The sequence below is a fragment of the Stegodyphus dumicola genome, chromosome 8 (genome assembly GCF_044657685.1).
Source record: "Stegodyphus dumicola isolate Sdum_Otavi_A_Nest chromosome 8, ASM4465768v1".
NCBI lineage: Eukaryota > Metazoa > Arthropoda > Arachnida > Araneae > Eresidae > Stegodyphus > Stegodyphus dumicola.
The window spans coordinates 73,649,134-73,671,941 of NC_140775.1; the positions used below are offsets into that span (position 1 = coordinate 73,649,134).

Below are 22,808 nucleotides of genomic sequence, written 5' to 3' on the forward strand. Positions count from 1 at the left end.
CATGATGGATCAATCCATGCATCAAGTTGTCTTTTGTGGCCTGCTGGAATCACTGCTGACATCATCTTTCTGTTTCATTGCTCTGATCCAAATATCTATTGAGTTGACTGCATTATTTCTATACTTCCTGGCAGGCAGTTAGGCATCCTCTCTGAAACTCATTCAGTTGCATGTGACCTTGTTGGACGGGCCTCCAAGGCATTCTTCTTTGGCAACGACATAGCTGCCTACTTTGCTGGTTTTTAATTTTTAGCCTTTATTACAGAAAATGTTTTCTAGTAATAAACTAAATTTTTTGAATTAGTAAGATTTAAATTTGGCAAATTTCATGCCCTTACTTCTGTTGATTTTCAGATTAGGTTTTCTTATTAAATTTTATTTCATCTGAATTGTACTTTTTTATTAATTTTATTACATTTTTCTTACTAAATTTCATTTGATCTGAGTTGTCTTAATCTACTACAAACATTTGTAGGTTTTTATATGAAGATTCAAGTAATGCTCAATTATTTAACATTTGTATTCAATTTTATTTTACTGCAATATATGATTCATTACTGAAGAAAAACAAAATTACATTATTAAGTTGAGCCACATCTATACTGTGTACATTAATTATTAATTTTATTTTCATTGTATTTAAAAGAATTTTGAAAAATTTTAAAGCTATCCTTCACTACTTGTGATTTTCTCCGTATAAAAGTATAGGAAATTGAAAACACTAAATTAGTCACAGATGATAAGATTCAAAACATCTAATTAAATGTTAACATATTTTACATCAGAATTGCATTATAAATAGTTCAATAACCTTATTCATGTATTATAAATACAATTAAAGTCAGTTTGGAGTTTCTCTGAAATGGTGAAACATTCCGGTTTTATCCTAAAATCTCCCAGTTTTTAAGATTTGAAGGTTGGCAGCTATGCTATGCAAATGAATGTGTAGAATTTAGTATCTGCCAGCTTACTCCATTCCAGTGCATCAAACACACACTTTGTGCTAAAGACATGCATAGCTGATTTGGCAATATTTCCATGTCAAGTGACATTGCATTCCACTGAGTTTCTCTTGGAGTGTATCCATCAGAAAATTTTCCAAATGGGCTGAAAAACCAAGCCAGTTTGCTTTCTTAAAATTCCACATAGGTCTTGGGTGGGAAAAATTGGTCATCACCTCTGAAGTGTAGGTCACTAAAGTCATTCCTTGTCCCCTGCCTGGGTCACCCAGCACAAATTTCTCACAGTTATCAGCAATATTTGAAGTAATCATAGCCAGGTCTGGGTTTGTCGAACTCTCACTATAGCACATAAATGTCTCAATATCCTTTTCATTATATAAGATAAACAGTCCACTTGAATCTGCATTATCCTTCACTATTTCTCCAACATGACTATAATATGCATAACCCCAGTTAGGGGAAGCAGTGTTAAAGTCACCCACGATGACAGAATTTCTCAAAAGCATCCGTGCGTCCAAATTTCAATTTTTGTTATTTGGAGGATTGTAGATTCCATATGTCTTAAAGTGCACTTTATCTTTCCAAAGAGGAAATAGCCACTACCTCTTAAAATCATGTTCATTCATCTCCTTAACAATTTTAAAGCAAGATGTCATATTCTGCTTAATTACAACAGATATACGCAACTGGCTATCTGTCTTTTCTTATAAAATCCACACAAGCTACAGTTTTGAATATCATAATACTTTATACTTTGTTCCGTGATGGATTTCCTCTTGGATAACCAAAACATCCACGTTCTTCTCCACAACGACCTTCTTTAATTCGGAGAACTTAGTCCGTGAAAGGCCACCTGCACAACATTGAAGGATTCTTAGGATAAATGATTCATGACACCAAAGCAACTTTCGAAAGCGAGCAGCCATAGCCCCTAGCTGTTACTGACTTAGCAGCACCCAGGGGGCATGTGTGACTTTACTTCCTGTATTTTGGATCTTGTCTACTCTTGTTTTCCAATGCAACTCCTTATCCCTCAAAATCATTCACTGCTGCTAGAAATGCAGTGTGAGCTGCCTGCTACAACTTGCAAGCCACCATATTTGTCATTGTTCAGTCCGCCTTCCTGCATGCAATGATTTTCAGAACCATCAAATACATTACATGTTTTTATAGCTTTGCACTATTACTGTTTTATCAGTCAGAGTTTATGCATTCAAACTCCACAAGATAGTGAATCCAAAGAACGATCTTTGTATTTTTCTCGTTCTTAAAAAAAAAAAAAAAAAAAAAAAAAAAAAAAAAAAAAAAAAAATCGGGCAACTCTGATGATATCCATTCTTTGTAAAACTTTTGTAGATAGTCTTTAACCAGCTTAATCACTAATGATGACTTTAATTCACTTCCATGAGACAGCTGCAGAAGCTGTCTAACACTAGCAATGATTGCTTACATAGAAGAGCATTTGATTGACAGGTCTATACAATTTTAAGCCACTTTTTCATTAAATCAGGCAAAATCCAGCTTTTCTTTGGTAGCCTAACTGTCAAACCATTATGGAATTTTTGTTTCAGCAATGTCCTCTCTTTAAAAATTGCTTCATTAAAAAAAGCTAATTATTAAAATTTAAACAATCAGCTCCTTCTATAAAATTGGGGAGCACGCTTTCTGGATATCTTGTGAAAGGGAAGAAATTAGCTCTGCAATTTGAAGTACCAGTTCTAGAAATAATACAATAGAGGAAATGGAAAAACAACTTTCTACATTGAACGCAATATGCCATTAAGCCAATCTATTATAATGGAAAAAGCAAGAAGAATTTTTAATTACATTCAGGTAGAAAAAGAACATTTTTATCCTGTGAAGAAAAACGTACACAAGGATTTAAAGCTGCAAAAGATCGCTTAACACTTCCACTGGGTGGTAATGCAAATGGAGATTTCAAATTAAAACCACTACTTTTTTACCATTCCAAAAACCCAAGAGTGATGAAAGAAATATCCAAATCAACTTTACCTGTAATTTGCGAGTCTAATAAAATATCATGAATAACTATGAAAATTTTCCAGAATTGGTTCATTGAATATTTTTGCCCGTCTGTTAAACACTATTGCAAAATTAAAAAACTTGAATCAAGAGCCCTACTTTTAATCGATAATGCTAGCTAAATAAGTTTCACTATTTTATGCTAAGCAAACATTGATGAAACGGAAGGCAATACTTCTACTCATACGAATGTTACAAAAAAGAGGATGTTTCAGAAGTTTTTATGATACACATTGAATATAAACATGTGGATGAGAGCAGATATATTTGCAGAATGCCTAAGAAAATCAACAAGGTATCATTAAAAAAATAAAAATATTTTTTTTTCCATAAAATTGATTTTTTGGGAGCTTTTTTATTTGATTCTTGCAGTTTAAAAAATTAAATATTTAAACTTCTTCTGAAATACGGATAATATTTTAACACACTTAAAGTAAGATGAAAAAACATAATGATACATCAAGTAATGGACAATAAAACTATATATAAAACAATGGAAAATTGTGTACACAATATGTGCATCTTCTCCTAAATCAAAATGATGATTATGCATCTTTCTTTTTGAATAGCCAACTGAAAGATGTATTAACTGTGCTATACTGTATTTTCCTCTTTTAATACATGCAGTTTTCAAATGCACTTGGTGTATACTGAGTCATAAGGTATTTTTTTGAAAGAGATGAGTGTATTAACTACACAAAATTCGTTGATAAACAAATTTTTAAAACAATTATTTAAAGAAATATAATTCAACAACTTCTGCAAGAGCAAGTTTAGTTATGCCATTCTCCCCTTTAAAAATACATGTTCTGTTTAATAAAGGATTAGTTCATAATTTATATAATTACTGCAAACTAGAATACATGCTAAGTACAAGTTCAATACTAAACTAAATGCAAGTTAAACAGAATGTTTCCAAGTGAAAAAAAGTTAAATTTCTCTTACAAGTGTTCAAATAACTTGTTAGCCAAATAAGGCTAACCAACTCAGATATGCTAGATTCTACTGTAATTTTAATTATGATTTTTTAGTGCTAGTATATAATATTAGCCACTTACCAGTTTCATTTTTGTGCCATACTGTGACCAAAATTAAGCATATTTTTCATATACAATTTTGTATTCAAATCAATTACATGGATTCAAATCAGTATCAAATCTGTTTCAAGAGCAGCATATATTAATTTAAGGCATTTTTACTTAAAGTTGGCTTTTTTCCTGATGAAGGTGCAGAACTGGAAACATTTTACAGGAGATATATGTTGGGGAGGGAACATATACATTTTTATATCTTTTCAAAACTCAGCTTTGGTGTGATATATTTTAAAACACAGAGAGACGCAGAGTCCTATATCAAAATAGGGTAAAAAATATCTGGTTTCTTTTCTGATACATTTCCTGCTATCATTCCTTTTCAAGCAACATGCAGACGCAAATGAAAAGCAGTAAAATATGTCCTTGAACTGGTTTTACAATCCAGTCTCCCTGGACTACTGTAGACATTTATTAGAAACACTGAAATGTAAAAAAAAAAGAGGGGGGGGCAAATCAGAGAGTTGGTGTAGGAAAATGCTGCTCGAGCGGTGTGTACGGGCAAATGAGCGGGGCTCCCTTTTGTGACACCCAAACGTAGCTCGAGCAAAACTATTAAGTGGTTAAGAAAATATTTACCTGCTTGCTTTTCTGCTCATTGCTGAAGTTATACAAAGTTCAAATGTAGTTCATAATGTAGAGCACTATTTTGTGTACTATATATATATATATATATATATATATATATATATATATATGTGTGTGTGTGTGTGTGTGTGTAGTGATAACTTACGAACAGCTGTAATTTGCAATGCGCTGACAGACCATTGTAATGTGATGACTCTGGAATAGCTGTAATGGACTGGCAGACAGACATAGCCAAATTCAACATAATTTTATTATTGGATAAAGCAATTCTGAGGACACACTATTTGTCTCACACAGGTTTATGGATGTAATATGCACCTCATAATTTTGAAAGCCATGAAGTATTACATTTTGAACAATAAAAGATACTGCAGAGCGGCAAACAGATGTGGGTTAATTAAGCATCAGCAAGAACATAGATTGTTGTAGTTGGATTGCAGTGGTATAGCAAAATTTTAAGCTGATTAGCTTAAAAGGAAATAGCTATACAGAAGACTTAAGATGACATAATGCTGAATTCATTTTCAGATATAATGCAGTTTTGCTTTTTTAGATATTACTATTTTTAGAATAGAAGGGGGAAGGAGAAATTCTCAAATTAAAAAGAGAATTAAGGGGCTATTGCTAATTTAATGTATAATTAATTCAAAGTTATATAGTTTTTCATCTTCATAAAATTTTTATTTAAAAACACAATTATTCAAAGTATTTTCACACAATATGCTACTGAAAATCAATTAGTACAGACAAAAGGTAAGAAATTTAGAACCTATTTTACACAAAGACCCCCAAAAGTAAAATTCAACACCAATAAATTTCAAAATATCGCATAAATATACAAAATAAGAGTTAAAGAAAAGTGAAATTAAAACTTAAAAACTGTAAAAACCTGAAAATAAATAAAGCAGAGGATACATCAGACTCAATTACAATTCCTCTTCTACTGAAAAACCCTTGTGTTTATGTATTCAAAATTACCAAATGAACTATTCTAAAGTTTTTTAATTAGTAACAGTTCATCTGAAAATTTTGAAGCCCTCCTTGATGCAAGGTAAATTCAATGTCAAATGAAGTAAAAGAATAAAATTAGACTTTTTCACTGAATTTATATAATTATTACTGAATTTATGTAATATATTTGCTAACAATTTCTACATTTTAATTTCAGTTTTAATCTAATTTGGAATTTTCTTCAGTTGATTGTGTTTACTATTTTTCACAAAGGGATTACTACTTCATCTTCTGAGTAAGTTTTATTCATGTTACAGTAGGTTCTAAATTTCTTACTTTTTGACTCCCTCTCTCTATATATGTATATTCAACAAATTTAGAAAATGACGAAGATTTTCCCATACACATATTTATTTCCTTTTTCAAATAACATACGCTTAAGCTGCATTCAAGCTGAGAGAAACATAATTCTACACTTTGGTTTTTTACTTCCTTGGACGAAGTAAAAAGGAAGTATTGTAATCGCGAAAACTTTCAGGCAGCATATTTCAACGAAAATATCCATTTTGATCGCTATCAAATGCAATTTAACGATGTTTTTGCGTGATATCTGTACATAAGGACAGAATAAAATACTCTTTTCCTTCAAAAAATTATAAAACTGCTTTAAAATTAATTCTGAAGAGAATATTTCGTGGCGTCTGTACGTACGTATGTACATATATCTCGCATAACTCAAAAACGAGTAACCTCAGAACGTTGAAATTTTGTATATAGGACTGCTATAACATGTAGATGTGCACCTCGTATTTTGGTTGCAATCAGCCGCACCAAACGTATATAAATATATTTATATATATATCCACTCTATTAGCCGGCTCGGTGATCTCAGTTTCTTTACTCTTATATGTTTGTAAATTGTACATTTTTTGCTTTAAAAATGATTGAATTATGTTGTTTTTATCTTCCGGTTAAGGATTTTATTCCTTTAGTAAATCTGTGTGCAATATTTTTAGAATTATCAGCAATTTTAAAGTTGTTTAATTGCCGCTAAGCCTGTTTTTAATGGCGGCCATTGATGTTTATATTTGAAACAAGAGACTAGGGGATTTGTTGCCAATCTAGAGAAACTTAGCTTCGCAACAACAAATGTAACGCATTCATTTATTATTGCCAATTAAATCATGCTTAATTCTTTCTGGAATTTTTTTGAGGAAATAAGCGTTTGAGATTTACTTCGTAATTTTTAATATAGATATTTTGAGTTTTTATGTATTTTTGCCATCTCGCGAAGTGAGAACTGAATTAATTAAATGAGAAATACTCAATCGTCTGTGAAAAACTGTTTCTTTTTTGTTTTGTTTGCTTAATTTCTTTTATACATAGTTTTAGCTTTATTATAGTATTTGAATAGAACATGTGGCAATGATTAGATAATTCTTTAAATGATATACATTTTGTGCATTCTGAGTTATAATATGAACGAAATATAATACTGTTAAGTAAACCTAGTGCCAGAATGTCACTATGATAAACAAAGTGAATTTTAAAGAATGCATTTATTCTATTGTGGTTTATGCGCTGTCGGCGAAGTAGGTTTAATTCAATCTAATAAGTTTAAATAAAATGCAAGAAAAAATGCGTATAATTTAATATTCCGTACAAGGAAGTCATGTGGTGTACACATCACATTTTTTAAGTTTTGGATAACAATCTCTCTTCCCAGTTATTCACTATTTATTATCTTGAGAAACCATGTACCTATCTTGTGAGCACCTGATTTAAAATAGTTATTCAAATATAGAAAAGCCACGAGGGCTATCTGCCTAAGAAAAAAGACGCCTTAGTGGAGGACTTTCTCATGGAAATTGGCTCGTATTCTTATTACACATTGGGAAAACTATGAAAACTAACCATACAGCCCACCTGGTTGAACCTTCGCCTGGAGTTGAACTCAAGCCAGATTGAACTACTAGAATTCGGCAGTCTTAACCACGGAGCCACTGGTGGGCACAATATGGCAAAGATTCAGCCTTCAATAATTCCATTTTGCAAATTAATGATTTTGCTTAACAACAGACTATGAAAACAATGATTGATATGAAATTTAAAATTGGGAAAACCTGAGCTCAGAACACTGACTATTTACATATGATATATTCTTAGATATAATTCACTTATTCATAGTATAATAATTTTATCACAGGAAAAGAAGTAAAATTCATGCAATAAATAGGGAGAATTCATATAAGATTTTTACATTAATAATTCTGCAAAAGATTTCGTAATCAAAGATAAAAAGTGGTATAAGTACCAGAAATGCAGCAAAAACACAAACCGTTTTAAAATTATAATTTACACTTATAAATAAATTAGATTCTGTACACATATTCAACACAATTATTTTAAAACAATATTACCATTAAACTGGACAATGCTTTAATAAATTATGAGTCTGGGAACAAACATACAGTACAAAAGGTAATTAGATTTTCTCATTAAATATCCCCCCCTTTTTAAAAGGATTATTCAGCACTAAAACTATTTCAGCATCTGACCAGCCAACAGAGGACATCTTTATGTAACTTCAGAAAATGACTTCTCTTATTCCAGAAGTGTAATAAGACCTAATGTAAAGAAAAACTCGAAATTTTGATTTAGGTTTTGGAACAGGATTATTATGTGGTGCACTTTTGAAGTATTTCTAATGGATAGTAATATAAAAATAATCTAACAACAATCAAAATGAAATATATATATATATATATGAAAAAACCAAAAATTTTCAGATTTCATCAGAAGAGAAACATGCCAATATAAAATTTAAAATTGAGTAAAAAAGAAATTTTAGAATGATGCAGATTTTGAGAGTGACCACTTACTTTCTTGAGGAACCAAATTTTTTCTGTTCCTGACGAAACAAAATTTATGTCTTACCACTCTTTAAAATAACAGAATTTTCTTCAAAATCTGACAGCAAGTCTAAAATTGCTTTTGACTAATTTTAAATTTGTGAAATCTTTGATAATATTAAAAAAGAATCACAAAAATTTTGCTTGATAAAGGCACTACTTTTCTTATAGCAATATTTTATATATACAGATCTGAAAATAATAGTTTCATTTACAAAGCACTAAAGAAAAAGCATCTAAGAGTAAAGTAAAAGGCCATTTACCTCGCATCATAACATCAACTTCTACATTTTCATTATCAACAGCTTCATCAGACTTCTAGGGAAATATATAGATTCATACACATGTAAATATACAGATTACACAATACAAACACATATTAAAATGATAAAAATATAAATTTCCTGCATAATGTCTATTTTTCTTCAGAATGAATGACAGTATGCCCATATATGTGGCTATGAACTTCACCAAGCATTGAAAAATTTGCCAAAGAAATTTCAAAAACTAAAATTGTTACAACATCATCCCTAAGTCCAGACCAGGCATCACGTTTGGGTATAAAAATCAAAACTCCACTCTAGACATCACTTCTGGATATACAAATCTAATGTACTGCTCAATTCCAAGCAAAATATTATGGGTAGAGAGGTAAACAAAAATAAACCATCTTCAAGAAATTTTAATGCCATATATTTTAATTATGAATATAGGCCATTCTTATCCTTATGCTCTCTTTTGGTCAGGTGAAAATTTTGTGACCTCTTCACTCTTTTTGGTGATTCCAACCCAAATAATCTACTTGTAGAGAATTGTCCCCTCCCAAGATTTATTTAAAAACAAAATCATATTTTTAAAAATTATATTACACAACAGTTTTTTTTAATTATTTGATTAATTTTTTAGACCCTTTCAATAAAGTAAGTTACAAAATATTGCTTAATTAATATTATATATGTAGATAAAAACTACAGCTAGTTTATTACTCATAAAAAATTAAAATACAGCTGAAGTCCTGAGAATTTTTAGAAGTCATTGACTGAATTCATAGTCAGAGCATTTAGGAACTTATGTTGTTTAAATACCCTTCCAAAGATAATAATGATTTGACAAATCTCATGAGAAGCCTTTCCATGCCCTCATACAACTACCTTGAGTAGGAGTAACTTAAAAGGATTTATCAATGGCCTAAAACTAGCAGAATGGATTAATGTCACTTCTGTATTCCCTCTTGGCATTAATCAGTATGAAGTAGGATTTATCTGAAAACATGTGTCAGCATTACTTCACAGATTCAGTTTCGAAATTCCTAGTAATTTACAAGACAAAATATCTGTTAATATGCAGTAAACAATAACACTGATAAATACCATTTTCTCACATATATAAGCTGAACTTTATATAAGAAAGCAGATGAAAATCAGGAGTGTGGCTTATACAAGCGAATAACTAGAAACAGGTACATACAAATAACTGCTATGGCAACACAGCAGCATATATTTAACAACTGAATATAAAATCCAATGTTACCGGGTTAACTTCGCATAAAATTGTACAAGTTTAGTTGTGGTTGCAAGTTGTTTGAAGGAAAATGCCAGGCAAATGCACTGCATTTAACTATGATGCACAGCTTAAATTGCCTGATTCTAGTGGTACTGGCAGTGATAGTGAATGAAGAGATGCTAAATATAAAGAAATGTTTTTTTTGACTGATAATAAAAATTCTGTCTTAGTGTGTGTTAAATACTGTCTCCATTTTAGCTGCTTTCACACCTCCAAAATGAAAAGATATTATATATGGTAGACAGGCTATCTGCAACTAATCCTCATGAAATTTTTTCTCCCCAAAATTAGAGGTAAAAATGAAGAGTGTGGTTTATACAGTCGAGAATATGGTATCATAATAATGGCTTCACTATCATCTGAAGGTACATTATAACTCAAATTACTTGGATCTCCAACATGAAACTTGCATATGACTTGGGCTGCTATCTTTTCAATAATCTATAACAGCTGAAACCAGTTTCAGCCATGAGTGGCATAAAGAGAACCACTGTTTGCTTATAATGATGGAACTACTGATGGTATATCTTATATTTGCAAAACAACCTTGACAGTTGTAGGATTGCTTCTTCCTCAGAGTAAGAATGACCTTCCAGTCTTGCACTAACAACCCATCCATGATCAAAGCTACTAAAACTGTTCAATGTATTGCATCAAACATGACATTTTCACATAATACACTTTTCAATTATACATAGTTCATTTCTAGCTCACATGCAATAAATTTGCTATAATCACTTCCAAATACACACACACGCACACACACATATAGATACAACTTTAGATTCATCTAAAATTAATCATCAGTATTTCAGACTCCTTTTCATTTATCAAACATTTTCATTATTTCATTTATCAATCGAGTACAAATTACAAATTATGAATTCATGATACTTATACATACTTCAATGATTGAAATTAAAAAGAAGTAAAAAAGGTAAACTTACATTCCCCCCCTCCTCCAAAAGGTAATTTAATGGATAGACTTTTATTCAGTTATTTTTTTTACCTATTTTGGCTATTCAGAAGATGTGAATATATATATATATATATATATACAAACATTTAATGATATCATACACAACTGATATATTTTATGAAAAATAATAAACTAGATCACAAATTAAATACAGACTTATAAATTTAAAAGCTATTAAAATAATAATAATAATTTAAAAAAAAATAAAGATAAATTGATAAGAATCTTTAGCATTTTTAAAAGAAGCAATTACAACTTTATGCATTTCAGTTTAATGTAATGTTTTATATCAAGCTAAATATTATACATGTATACATTCACTTTTATTAAACAGTTAAAATTCATATGCATTTTGGTACCTTTTTCTTTTTTAATGAACAACGTAATTACTACTATTGATTTTGATATGCACAACTTGGTGATGCAAATTATTGCATAAATCTTTTTTTTAAAGGGGGAGCTACAGAACGTACAGAAGCAAGAAAAATAAGTCATTAGAGACAGGGGAAAGAGCCCCCTAAAAATAAATAAATAAAATAACAAAATGAATTAATAATTTAAAAAAAATCTGAAATGTTTCAAATTTTAATTGGTTGCCCAAAAGGGTTTGTTAAGGCTTTTTTTATGCTCTCGCTGAGCTGCACTTCCCAATGCAGTGTTAAGTGTTGGCATACATTTTTCTATTTCACCCTCCACTTGTCTTTTCTCAGTTCATTACATCAATGCTCAGTTTTCTTAGTAAGATGGCTTACAAAACTATTTTTTCATTAACTTTATTTATTAAATATCACATGCTTTGCACTTACACCACATAAAATCCTACTCAACCACAAAATTGCAAAATATTTAATAACCGCGAATCTTCGATTCCCAAAAGAGTGTTAGAGGTTGCCACACATATTTTTAATTTCTTTAAAAACTAGCTTGTGCAGTCGACTGCCTATGGTATTATGCCTTTCAGTCCTAATGGGCACATACATCTCAGAGATTAGATTTCATGGCCTATTGGGTAACTAAAACTCATTTTTAAATGGGTTTTTACATTTGCAGTGTTTCTAAGGAAATAGGGTACAAATAAATGACTAAAGAAACCTGGCAACACTTTTAAATTGCAAATGGCACACTTATGTTTTTGAGCATGCCAATTACTTAAATTTCGGTTTCTCTATTTTTTTAAAAAATTTGCAGTGAATACAATTATATCCAAGGCATGCTTAGTATGAAATAGTTCTTATTAAGAAGTAATTTAACTTTTTTAATGTCAGATTTAAGAAATTTTGAATAAAATTCTTTTTGTGGGATATATTGTGCCAATCGTATTGAACAGTTAATATGTCCCATATATATTACGTTTATGTTTATAAAACATCTATGAAAATTTTTGTTGCATATGAACTGGTGCATGTGGCAGAGTTTACCTTTTGTAATATTCACATTATATATTACCACAAATGTTAGTTTTGTTTTCTGAGAAAGGTAATATCCTACACAATTGGGACAAATACTCCCAGCTGACAATACGATTGGAACATACTGTCCCAGAAGATTTCCAGGAAACAGGAAAAGTTAAAAACTTTAAACTCATATTACATTTCTTTTAGTATGTCAACATTAATTTAACTACTTTTCATAGTTAAATTTTAATCACGCAAAAGTCGGGTCGAAAGGATTGAAAAAAAAAGGGTGGAGGAGAGGAACATTATATAATGATTTCAATGAGTACAGCTAGTGCAGTTTCATAAAAATATTTAATATTTCTAATTAGTCATCTTATGATTTTAAAACATCTTTATTTCAATCAATCGCATTAAGAAATCGGAAAATATATTTTTAAGAACTATGTTTATTCTTTGTACATCACTTAGTTTATTACTCATTAACTTTCCAGGTTAAATTAAGTTATCCTAGGCTTTATTGAATAGCAACATGCTGGCAAATGGAACATAAAAGTATTTTATCTTCAGCAATAGCAACAAAATGCTTTCAGAGAGCCGAGCTTGCTAATTTACATTGGAAGATAAATATCCTACATTTTTCTGAATGGCAACAGTTTTGTGCATTGGAGATATAAACTCTTTATTCTGAACAGTGCTGCTCTCAAATTGTTGAGTTTTTTAACCAAAATTTTATTAAATTTTATAAAATCTGAAATAAATAATAAAACATATTCTATGCGTTAGGGTGGAGAACTACACCATTCAAAATTTGATTGCTCTAGGTACCATTGCTTTTTCACAATGCAAGAACATACATACATGCAGATTATTCATTATTTAATTTCTTTAAATATAAAACACAGCAACAACATCTGATGATGACAATTTGAAAGGTGAGTCGACAAGCATAGTGATACATCACAAAATCTTGTTTTGTGAATTATAGCCCCCAAGTTTTAAAAAGGGTAAAAAGGAAAAAAAAAAAATCATCTGAAGCCACTGAAAGATCAAAATATAAGATGCGTTACACTTTAAATAAATGCATATTAGGAAGATTTACTATGTAAGGAAATAGATGTCTTAAAATCAAATAATAAGACTGTAGTTATATTCAAACCTATAGTAAAAGAGCTAGTGCAATGGTTCCCAAGTTTCAGTTATTAATAATGACAGAAAGAAGTGTTATTTTTAATGTTAAAAAAAGAGCAATACATTTAGAGTTTATATTTTTTACTGAAAAAAAGGAAAAGAAGTTGCTATGATTTTCGATTATGAACATTCTTGATTGATGAATGTACAAAAAGTGTTGAAATTAGTTATATCCTTCCCTGCCTGCATCTAATTATATTGCTTAATTCCTTAAGTATTTACACGTAATTATCAAGTTTCCCATTCTGAACTATTTATCACATAAAAAAATTGGCAGTTATCATATTTTCAGCAATGAATGAATCATAAAGTAAACTACACACTAATTTTTCTTTAACTGTTAACATACAAGCCAATTCAAGTTTAATGTTTTAAATTAAGTCCCCCCCCCATTTAGAGTTGTTACACAGACAGTGTTAATTATATAATAATGGATAAGTGTAAAAAATTTTTTCTCTACACAGACGTGAAACTACCATGGATAATAACTCTCATTTGGCATCTGCAATAAGCATTTAAAAGGAATCAACAGGTCTACCATTAGAAGGCTGGGAAGAAGTAGCTTTTGGAATATTTAAAGTATGAATTTTCAATCTTAAGAGACGAGGCGGGAAAGCTAGAGGGGGTGACGAAGTTATAGGTTCTGAAAGTAGAGGTTAAGAGTACTCTGCAATTTTTAGCTCTTATATTAAAACATATGAAAAATATTCGAAATCACTGAGCAAGTGCAAAATAATAATCATTTATATTATTTATTCCTGAACTGTGTTTTGATGGAATTTTTGAGCAGAACTGGTCAAAGCAATATTTCTATACCATTGTAGATATTAAAAATTTCCTTCAGTATAAGAATGTGTGCCCAATAGAGGTGAATTACATTTTTCTAGCAACTTAGTATTATACATCTTGCTGTGGGCACCAGCAACAAATTCCAAAATAATTACAACATTTAATTTTCCAACAATCAATAAAATAATATGCATTATAAATTTACCTTTTTACCACCTACATTAAAAAATTTTTTTTTAAATAAAATACTTATGAAGTTTTATCTTAATTTCATAATGAGTAAATTAAGTGCTGCCAGAAAATAAAATTCTAAAATTCAAACATGCAAAAAATTAAGAAATGGGTATGTAACAACATAAAGGAACATATTATCTGAGATTTTAATATATATTTTTAACATTAAATCTGCTAAACAGTAGCTTGATAGAAAAAGATGCACATTATTTCTTGGTCATTTTAATGTTAAAATTATAAATTTAGTTGAAATTTCCTTCATTCACACCAACATGGTATTTGGAATATTTTATCTAAGCATTACACAATTTACAAAATTACAGATAAATTAATTAATTAAAATTACAGATAAATGCAGGGAAAGAATTAAATTACCTTGTTTTTTCGATGAGCAGACTTTAGAAATTCCAGTTTTTCCGTTAATCTTTGGAAGAGCTTGCTATTCTTTGAAAAGGCTGGTATCTCAAAGTTATAATAACCATATTTAGAAAGCTTACTGTCCATTGAAAAAACTGCAAGGAGGAAAAAAAATTACTAAAAATGAATAGTTTTGGCTTTTAAGATCTTAAAGTAATCTCAGGTTTACAGAGTTAACTATAACTCACTTAGCAGTCAAAAACTTTGAGGAGAATATGGACCTGATTCAGAAATATAGGTATGTAAGGATGTATGTGTTCATATATGCAAATATACATGTACGTATGTGTGTGTGCATACACACATATGTTTACATACATACGTATGAATGTGCATACATAGAAACATTTCTGAATTTGTTCCCAATATGAGAAGATTACCAAACTTTATATAATACATTATTTCTTTTTTTATACAAAAAAATTGAAGGCATAAATATAAAATTGACACAAAATATATTTTTCATACAGCTATGGGAAAATACATGTAGTTTCCTTTTCAAAAAAATATTACATAATCTTTCATACAAGTATTGCAGTGTCTGACATGTTATTGGAGAAAAGAACAGAGAGAGAAATATTACAGTATACAGAAGAGCAGATATTTAAAAGTATAAACAATGCGTGCCGCGATGAAGCCAACAGCAACGTTTGACGGAAAAGGCTCAGTAATGATCTTCCTCGAACCAGCTGAAACTGCATTACACCGTGTACCCCGTAAACCAGATACAAAAAATTACTATAGCTACGAGAAACTTAAAAAAGGTCAAGCTCTCAGCTGGTACAGAGGAAATGGCAAGTTCTTGTTGGGGGATCCAGGTTTGGAGACACAACTGGGAAAACTTCAAGGCTGCATTGTTAAAAACATTTCCAGTTGTGAAAGACCGTGTGAAGCTACAGACAGAATTGTTTAGCAAATATCACATGAACTTTGATAATTTAACGGGTTTATTTTAAGGAAAATTTAAGTCTTTAATCTACTATATGGGACCAGGACTGAGAGCGAACTTATTTAGGTGATTTTATCCCGTCTATTGCAGTCAGCTCAAGACTTTCTTGAAGTCTGCAATCCGCGAACATTAGAAAACCTCTTCCAGCTTGCGGTGAAGTTTCAAAGAACAAGAAACGTGCAGAACACGCATGCAAAACAGTTTCGACAACATTCAAGGTTTCCTCCGCAGAAGAAACCGAAAGTTCAGCAGAGGGTGTATCGGTAGATGGGAAAAGGTGGAAGGTCTGGGAGCAAAAAAACACTGGTAAATCTAGGGCTTTTGGATACAAAAACCAGCAAAAAGAGGAGATGGAAAAGCAAAATGTAAACTAACAGCGATGATTGAAAAAGGGGCCACTGCTCTCCTGCATACCGGAGCTCAGTATTGCTTTCTCTCACAGGACTTCTTTAAAATGCATTTTTGTCATTATAGATTATTTAAAACAACGGAACAACAAGTAATTGCTGCCCAAGGCAAGCAATAAGTATGTTTGGGAAAAACCGCATTCCATGTACAAATTGAAAATGAAGTGTTTAAAAGTAAATTTTCTAGATTATTTAAAACAACGGAACAACAAGTAATTGCTGCCCAAGGCAAGCAATAAGTATGTTTGGGAAAAACCGCATTCCATGTACAAATTGAAAATGAAGTGTTTAAAAGTAAATTTTCTAGTGGTGAAAGATTTGCTAACATCAGTAATATTGGGGGTTGATTTCTTATGCACACAGCTAGCCTGAATCTTAATTTCCAGAATTCTATGTTGCAGGCACACATGGTCCCTGTGGAAGAAGAGGAAGGGGCTATGCTGGAAATAAGCCTGGGCCACCTGAAACCAGAAGAAAAAGAAAAAAATGGAAAATTTGGTAAGAAAATTTATTTCTTTATTTGATGAGAAGCCAGGCTTCTGTCAAGTGGTGACTCATGCTATTGATACAGGCAACGTTTCTCTAGTCCGGTATAAACCATATACTAGATATGACATGGTTAAAGAACACATTTTGGAACATTATACACAAAAAATGATAAATAATAAAATCGTTGTGCTGAGCACTAGTCCGTATGCACGTCCGGCCATCCTTTGGAGAAAGAAAAATAGGCTACTGCCCGAGCACCCGGACTCATAAAGATTTGCAGTTGATTATCGCAAACTCAACAGCATAACAAAATATCCCATGTATCCCCTACCAATAACTGATGAAATAATCAGAAAAATTAGCTCCACTAAATACATGACAATGTTAGACCTAGTCTGGTTATTTTTAAATCGTTGTAAAACCTGAAGATGTCGAAAAGATAACTTTCATCCCAAAGGCAGGCGTCTATCCCTTCTTAAGAATGCCGTTTGGTTTAAGCGGAGCACCGGCTACATTTCAAAAAGCCATGGATACAGTTTTAAGGCCAGTTTTGGTAAAAGTACAATAATTTACTTGGATGACATAATAATCACCAGCGAAGTGATAGACAAACACATTAAACATTTGGAGGAAGTTTTTGCCTTGCTTAATGAGGCGGGCTTCAAAATAATCCCTAAGAGATGCAAGTTTACTGCCAAGGAGTTGTGATACCTTGGGTACAAGATTTCAAGTAAAGGCATTGAGACCGACAATTCCAAGATATTAATTAGCAATTAAAAGCTATCCTTCCCCAAACAAGGCTAAAAAATTATCTTCATTTTTGGGCTTGTGTTCTTATTATAGGGTATTCACATTAAAGACTTTTGCAAAGGCTGTCAAGCCTCTTTTAGTGCTTAAACAGGGGGCAGATATTCTTGGACAGCTGAGGCGAACATGGCTTTTGAACAGTTGAAAAATGCCCTAATTAATGCCCCAGTCCTCAAAACTCCCACAAGAGGAACAAAATTAGAGATTGCTGAGGATGTATCTGTGGCGTTCCGACAGATACTTCAACTTCTATTCATGAGATGGCGCCACGTGTAAAATCCAGTTCTTAATCGGAGCAGCAAAGCGACATCTTTACTCACTCAGACTTCTCGTCGGACAAGTGTACGCGACGCTAGCACGAACTGTGTTGATCTCTGCAATGTAATTTAAATTGTAATTTAGTACTTAATATATTCTTTTGTTATAGGAGATTGTCTACTCTTATTTTCTTTAATTATATCATGCATTAAGCACACACGACCACCAAATATCCAATTACACAATTGGTGCGGTTCTTTCCCAAAAAGGGCAGCCCAGAGCTTTTTTTTTCTTCAAAAAAGCTTAACTCAACTCAACTACTTGGTAACAGAGCAAGAAATGCTTGCTGTTTTATTTAAGAGGTTCAGAAATTTCGCATTTACTTCGGAAGTTCTCCGATAACAGTATACTCGGATCATGCAGCAGTCGGTCACTTGTATTCGAAGAAAAATCTGTCGCCATGCCTGATACAGTGGACATTAAAATTACAATTTATTTAATTATAAAACATATGCATGGAAAAGAAAATTTAGTAACCGATGCCCTTTCAAGAATTAAGATTGATGAGGAGGGGAATACAATCAAGCAAGCTATGCTCACTTCGAAAGTCATCAAGTCCCGTGAGTCTATCATTGAAGAATTAAGAAAGGATCCTAAATTCAAGGACATTTATGCATATCTTGAAGACGCTGAAAATTTTGAGCATGACTTAACAGTTATCGCAATGTGGACATTAACATTAACATTTATAGCAATGTGGCACAGTACGAAGTGCTTACTGTTAAAATTACTGTTTTAAACAAAGTTAACAAATGAGAATCAGGAATACTGGCCAGTGATCCCAGCGAGTTTCCGTTTAAATGTTTTAGAAGAACTCCAAGAATCCCCGTTGGCAGGACACCTTGGAATTCGAAAAACTGTACAGAGGGCCTGCGAAGTGGTTTATTTTCCGCGGTTACAGAGGAAAGTTACACCATATATCAGGTCGTGTCACTTGTGCCAATTAATAAATGCTGTTAATTGCAACCCGGCCGGGTATTTAAAAAATATAAAGACTACTTTCCCAAATGAAATGGTTGGCATTGATTTGCTCAGACCCTACCCTAGAAAAAGAATACATAAAAACAGATATTTGTTAACCATAGTTAATCATTTTTCAAAATGGGTAGAAATAGTCCTCCTTAAACGAACTTCAGCTAGAAATAGTCGCAGATTAGTTTTAAATAAGTATATTATAAAATACGAGGCCCCACTAAAAGTAACATCAGATAATGGCAAACAATTTGTTAGTACTATATTCAAAAATCTTTGCACAGGACTTGGCATATGCCATCTAAAAATGGTACCATATAGACCACAATCATTGTGGAACGCGTAAATAAGATTATTCTAAAAATTATTAGGGGATACGTTAAGAATTACCACAACCGCTGGGACAGCTGTGTCAATGAGTTAGGTTTTGCCTTGAGAACAGCAAAGCACGATACTACACAAAAGACCTTTGCAAAACTATTTTTAGAGAGAGAAAGATTTTAATGGCTTTAGACAAGCTGTTCTTTGTACAGCAAAGGCAAGAAGAATTCAAGTTAATAGACATACAGAAAATTATCGATGAAGCAATTAAAAACTCTGATGTAGCAAGGGAGAAACAGAAAATATACTACAGTCAAAAGTCTTTAATCCGGACCTCAAAGCTACAAACTTTCGGCGCATGCATGCGTTTACGCATGCACATAATACCTTTACTCATGCGCATATACGTTTATGCATGCGGGTTTAATGTTTCCTAAGTTTTCCTAAGTTTCTCAACCTTCTAAGGTCTGAAATTCTAGATCTTTTGCATTATTTGGATAATGCAGGAATGGAGGAAGACCTGAATGAGATTTATCAGCACCTCATTCAAACTGGGGAACTCCCTCGTCAATAGTAAAAATTTAGTACAAGAAGATTCTCGAAAGAATCCTACTATACGGAGTGGCAATTTGAGGAAAGCAACTAAATCAAAACATAAGAGGCCTCCTGAATACAATCCAACGACAACACCTACTACTAATCTGCAGAGGCTACAAAACTACATCAACCACTGCCCTCCAAGTACTAGCGGGGACTCCACCCCTAGACCTCATGGTACAAAGAGAAGCTGCGATATCCAGAGTCTTAAGATTACGCCAAAACTGCACGTTATGGGCAAAAACGTATATAGCCACTGACTTTGAAAATAGAATATATCATACAATCGGTCACCCTGCCAGCCTCAATATCTCTAAATCGATCAGCTTAACACATATCCCCCCCTTTCCATAATGAAAAAGCGATCTAGACTGACGGTTCAAAAACACCTAATGGTACTGACAGCGCTTTTTGCTTAGTGCAGGGAGGCTATGTGCTGTTCCTATGGAATAGAAGGCTTGACAGCAATAACACAGTTTTCCAGGCTGAGCTAGTAGCTCTAAGAGCTGCAGTCGCTTACTCAAAACAGAACAACCTTGGAAAGCTCAAAATTCTCAGTGACTCAACTTCTAGTCTACATGCCATTCAGAATTATCTGAACAGAAATCGCATCGTACAAGCAATCCAATCAGAGCTCCTGGCATTCCCGGAAGAGAATAGGCCGGCTTTGTCATGGGTTCCTGCTCCCGTCGGAATTTTCGGCAACGAAGAGGCAGACAAAGGCGCGAAACAAGCAGCAAATAATGTCCACAGAGAGGAGCGGCCGGAAAAATTACCGTACTCTTACCTTAAAAAGATGACGCTAAAGGAACTTATGGTGGTATGGCAGCAACATTGGACTTCAGAAACCACAGGACGAAGGGTCCATACTTTCTTTCCAAAGGTTTCATTGCTTCAGCGAGGCCTAGCAAATTACTTAACGCAATTCTACTCAGGACATGGCCCTTTTCCGTCCTAGCTTAAAAGATTCAATCTTGCGGACACGGACATTTGCTCATGTGGAGAGATTGGCGATGCTGATCACTACCTCTTTAGACGCACAATGACAACCAGTTTACATCTAAAGAAACCACAGGAACAATTTCGTTCGAAATGGGTGGAGCTCCTCCCCAAGAAATTCCCTGATCTTAAAAAAATCAAGGACATAATAAAATTCTGTCAAGAACATACCTCTTCCATGAGTGGAAGTAGAACTTCAAGGGGAAACCATAATGATTGAGTAGAGTTAGTATTCCTCTAACTTACACAAGCTCATACTCTCATAGAATAAAATAAGTGTCTTATTCAATGATAATCCTGAATGCAAGTAATCCTGAATATCATTTATATCATTTATATTAATGGCTGAAGTATGTCCCAACTATATTGAATTAAACTTAATAGAATTGTAGTTTCAACAACTATGGTATCATTTATATTGTGCTGTATCGTCTCGTATGTGTCTGTATTTCAAAATGTAGGCAGTACCACTACTATGTACAACATTTGAATACTTGCAATAACTTGAATATAAGCACTTGGAGTTAAATTAGGCTTATGATACTGAATAGATCGAGTTTTAGTATTATATTTACTGTTCAATCCCTTAATAAATGTTTATTGAATTCTCATGTATGCATCTTTTTGCACCTGAAAAATTTGTGCCGAACATAATGGTAAAGTAACCGTACACACTAATAGAATTATAAATGCAAAGTTGTATAGTCTTGTATATATCTGTACTGAAATAGAGAAGTTGGTATTACTGATCTGTATAGCATTTGAATAAGTTGCAATTACTTTAAGTATTTGTAGATTAATGAAGCTGATGTTACTACTAAGTTAGGTTTTTTTTTTTTTTTTTTTTTTTTTTTTTTTATTATTATTATATTTATTTGTGCTGAATATAAATTTAGTGGAATAGCAATTGATTGTACTATAGCATCATAAATACTGTACAACATAGTCTAATGTATCAGTATTGTAAAAGAGGAAGTAATATCACTGCTACATACAGTATTTGTAAAAATTGTAATAATTGTAACTAAGTATTTGCAGGATAATGAAGTTAATATTACAATCTAATTAGGGTTGGTATTGAAATTACTATTCATTCCAGTATTCACTGTATCTTGAAGTCTATTGCATGCATCTTGTTTGTAAATGAATAATCTGTGTTGAACATATATTTAATAGAATGGTAATTGTATGTAATATAGCATCATAAAATACTGTGTTGTTTAGTCCTGTATATATTACTGTTTTTAAAAGAAAAGGTAGTATTATTGCTATGTACAGCAATTGTATAGTAGTAATAATTGTATCTAAGTATTTGCAGGTTGATTTTTGTATTATAGTCATTGTACGACATTGTACGGTATCGTATTATATTCATCGTTGTATATTCCATTATTAACTGTCTCTTGAACTCACTTGCCTGTGTATGTATATATACTATATTTAAAAAAAAAATTGTTTTGTTTTGTTTTGTATTTGAAGTATCTGAGCTGAATATAAGTTTAATAGAATGGTAAAAGTATGTATTAAAATATCACAAATACTGTGGTGTAAAGATCTCATGTAACTAATTGGTACTCTTGGTTTAAATTGCAACAACAGTATTCAAGTATTGTTATGTTAAAGAAGTTAATAGTAATGGATAATAGGAACTTTGCTTATGGTATGTTGTAAATCTAATATAATTCTGCTATCTTACGGTAAGATGCATTTAGAGGTTTTTTAGAATTAAAACTCTACGTCCTATATATATAGCTTTTTAAAAATTTCCTTTTGAAAAAGATAAAAGATTTGGCTTAAAATTGACTGGTGTACCAATGTTTTCCTTGCATCGCTAA

The 22,808-nt window shown here is 32.0% G+C and overlaps 1 protein-coding gene across 2 annotated transcripts in view; it reads right to left on the bottom strand.

The window, feature by feature from the left end:
* The window catches only part of Cap-H2 (Chromosome associated protein H2), a 189,119-nt gene that overhangs the window by 54,392 nt on the left and 111,919 nt on the right, over nt 1-22,808 (bottom strand). For both annotated transcript variants that reach the window (XM_085822004.1, XM_085822003.1), the window contains exons 10-11: nt 15,073-15,209; nt 8,811-8,865 (exon numbers count right to left, since the gene is read on the bottom strand). In XM_085822004.1, the coding sequence (XP_085678130.1) occupies nt 8,811-8,865; nt 15,073-15,209 (192 nt within the window). The remainder of the gene's footprint in view (nt 1-8,810; nt 8,866-15,072; nt 15,210-22,808) is intronic.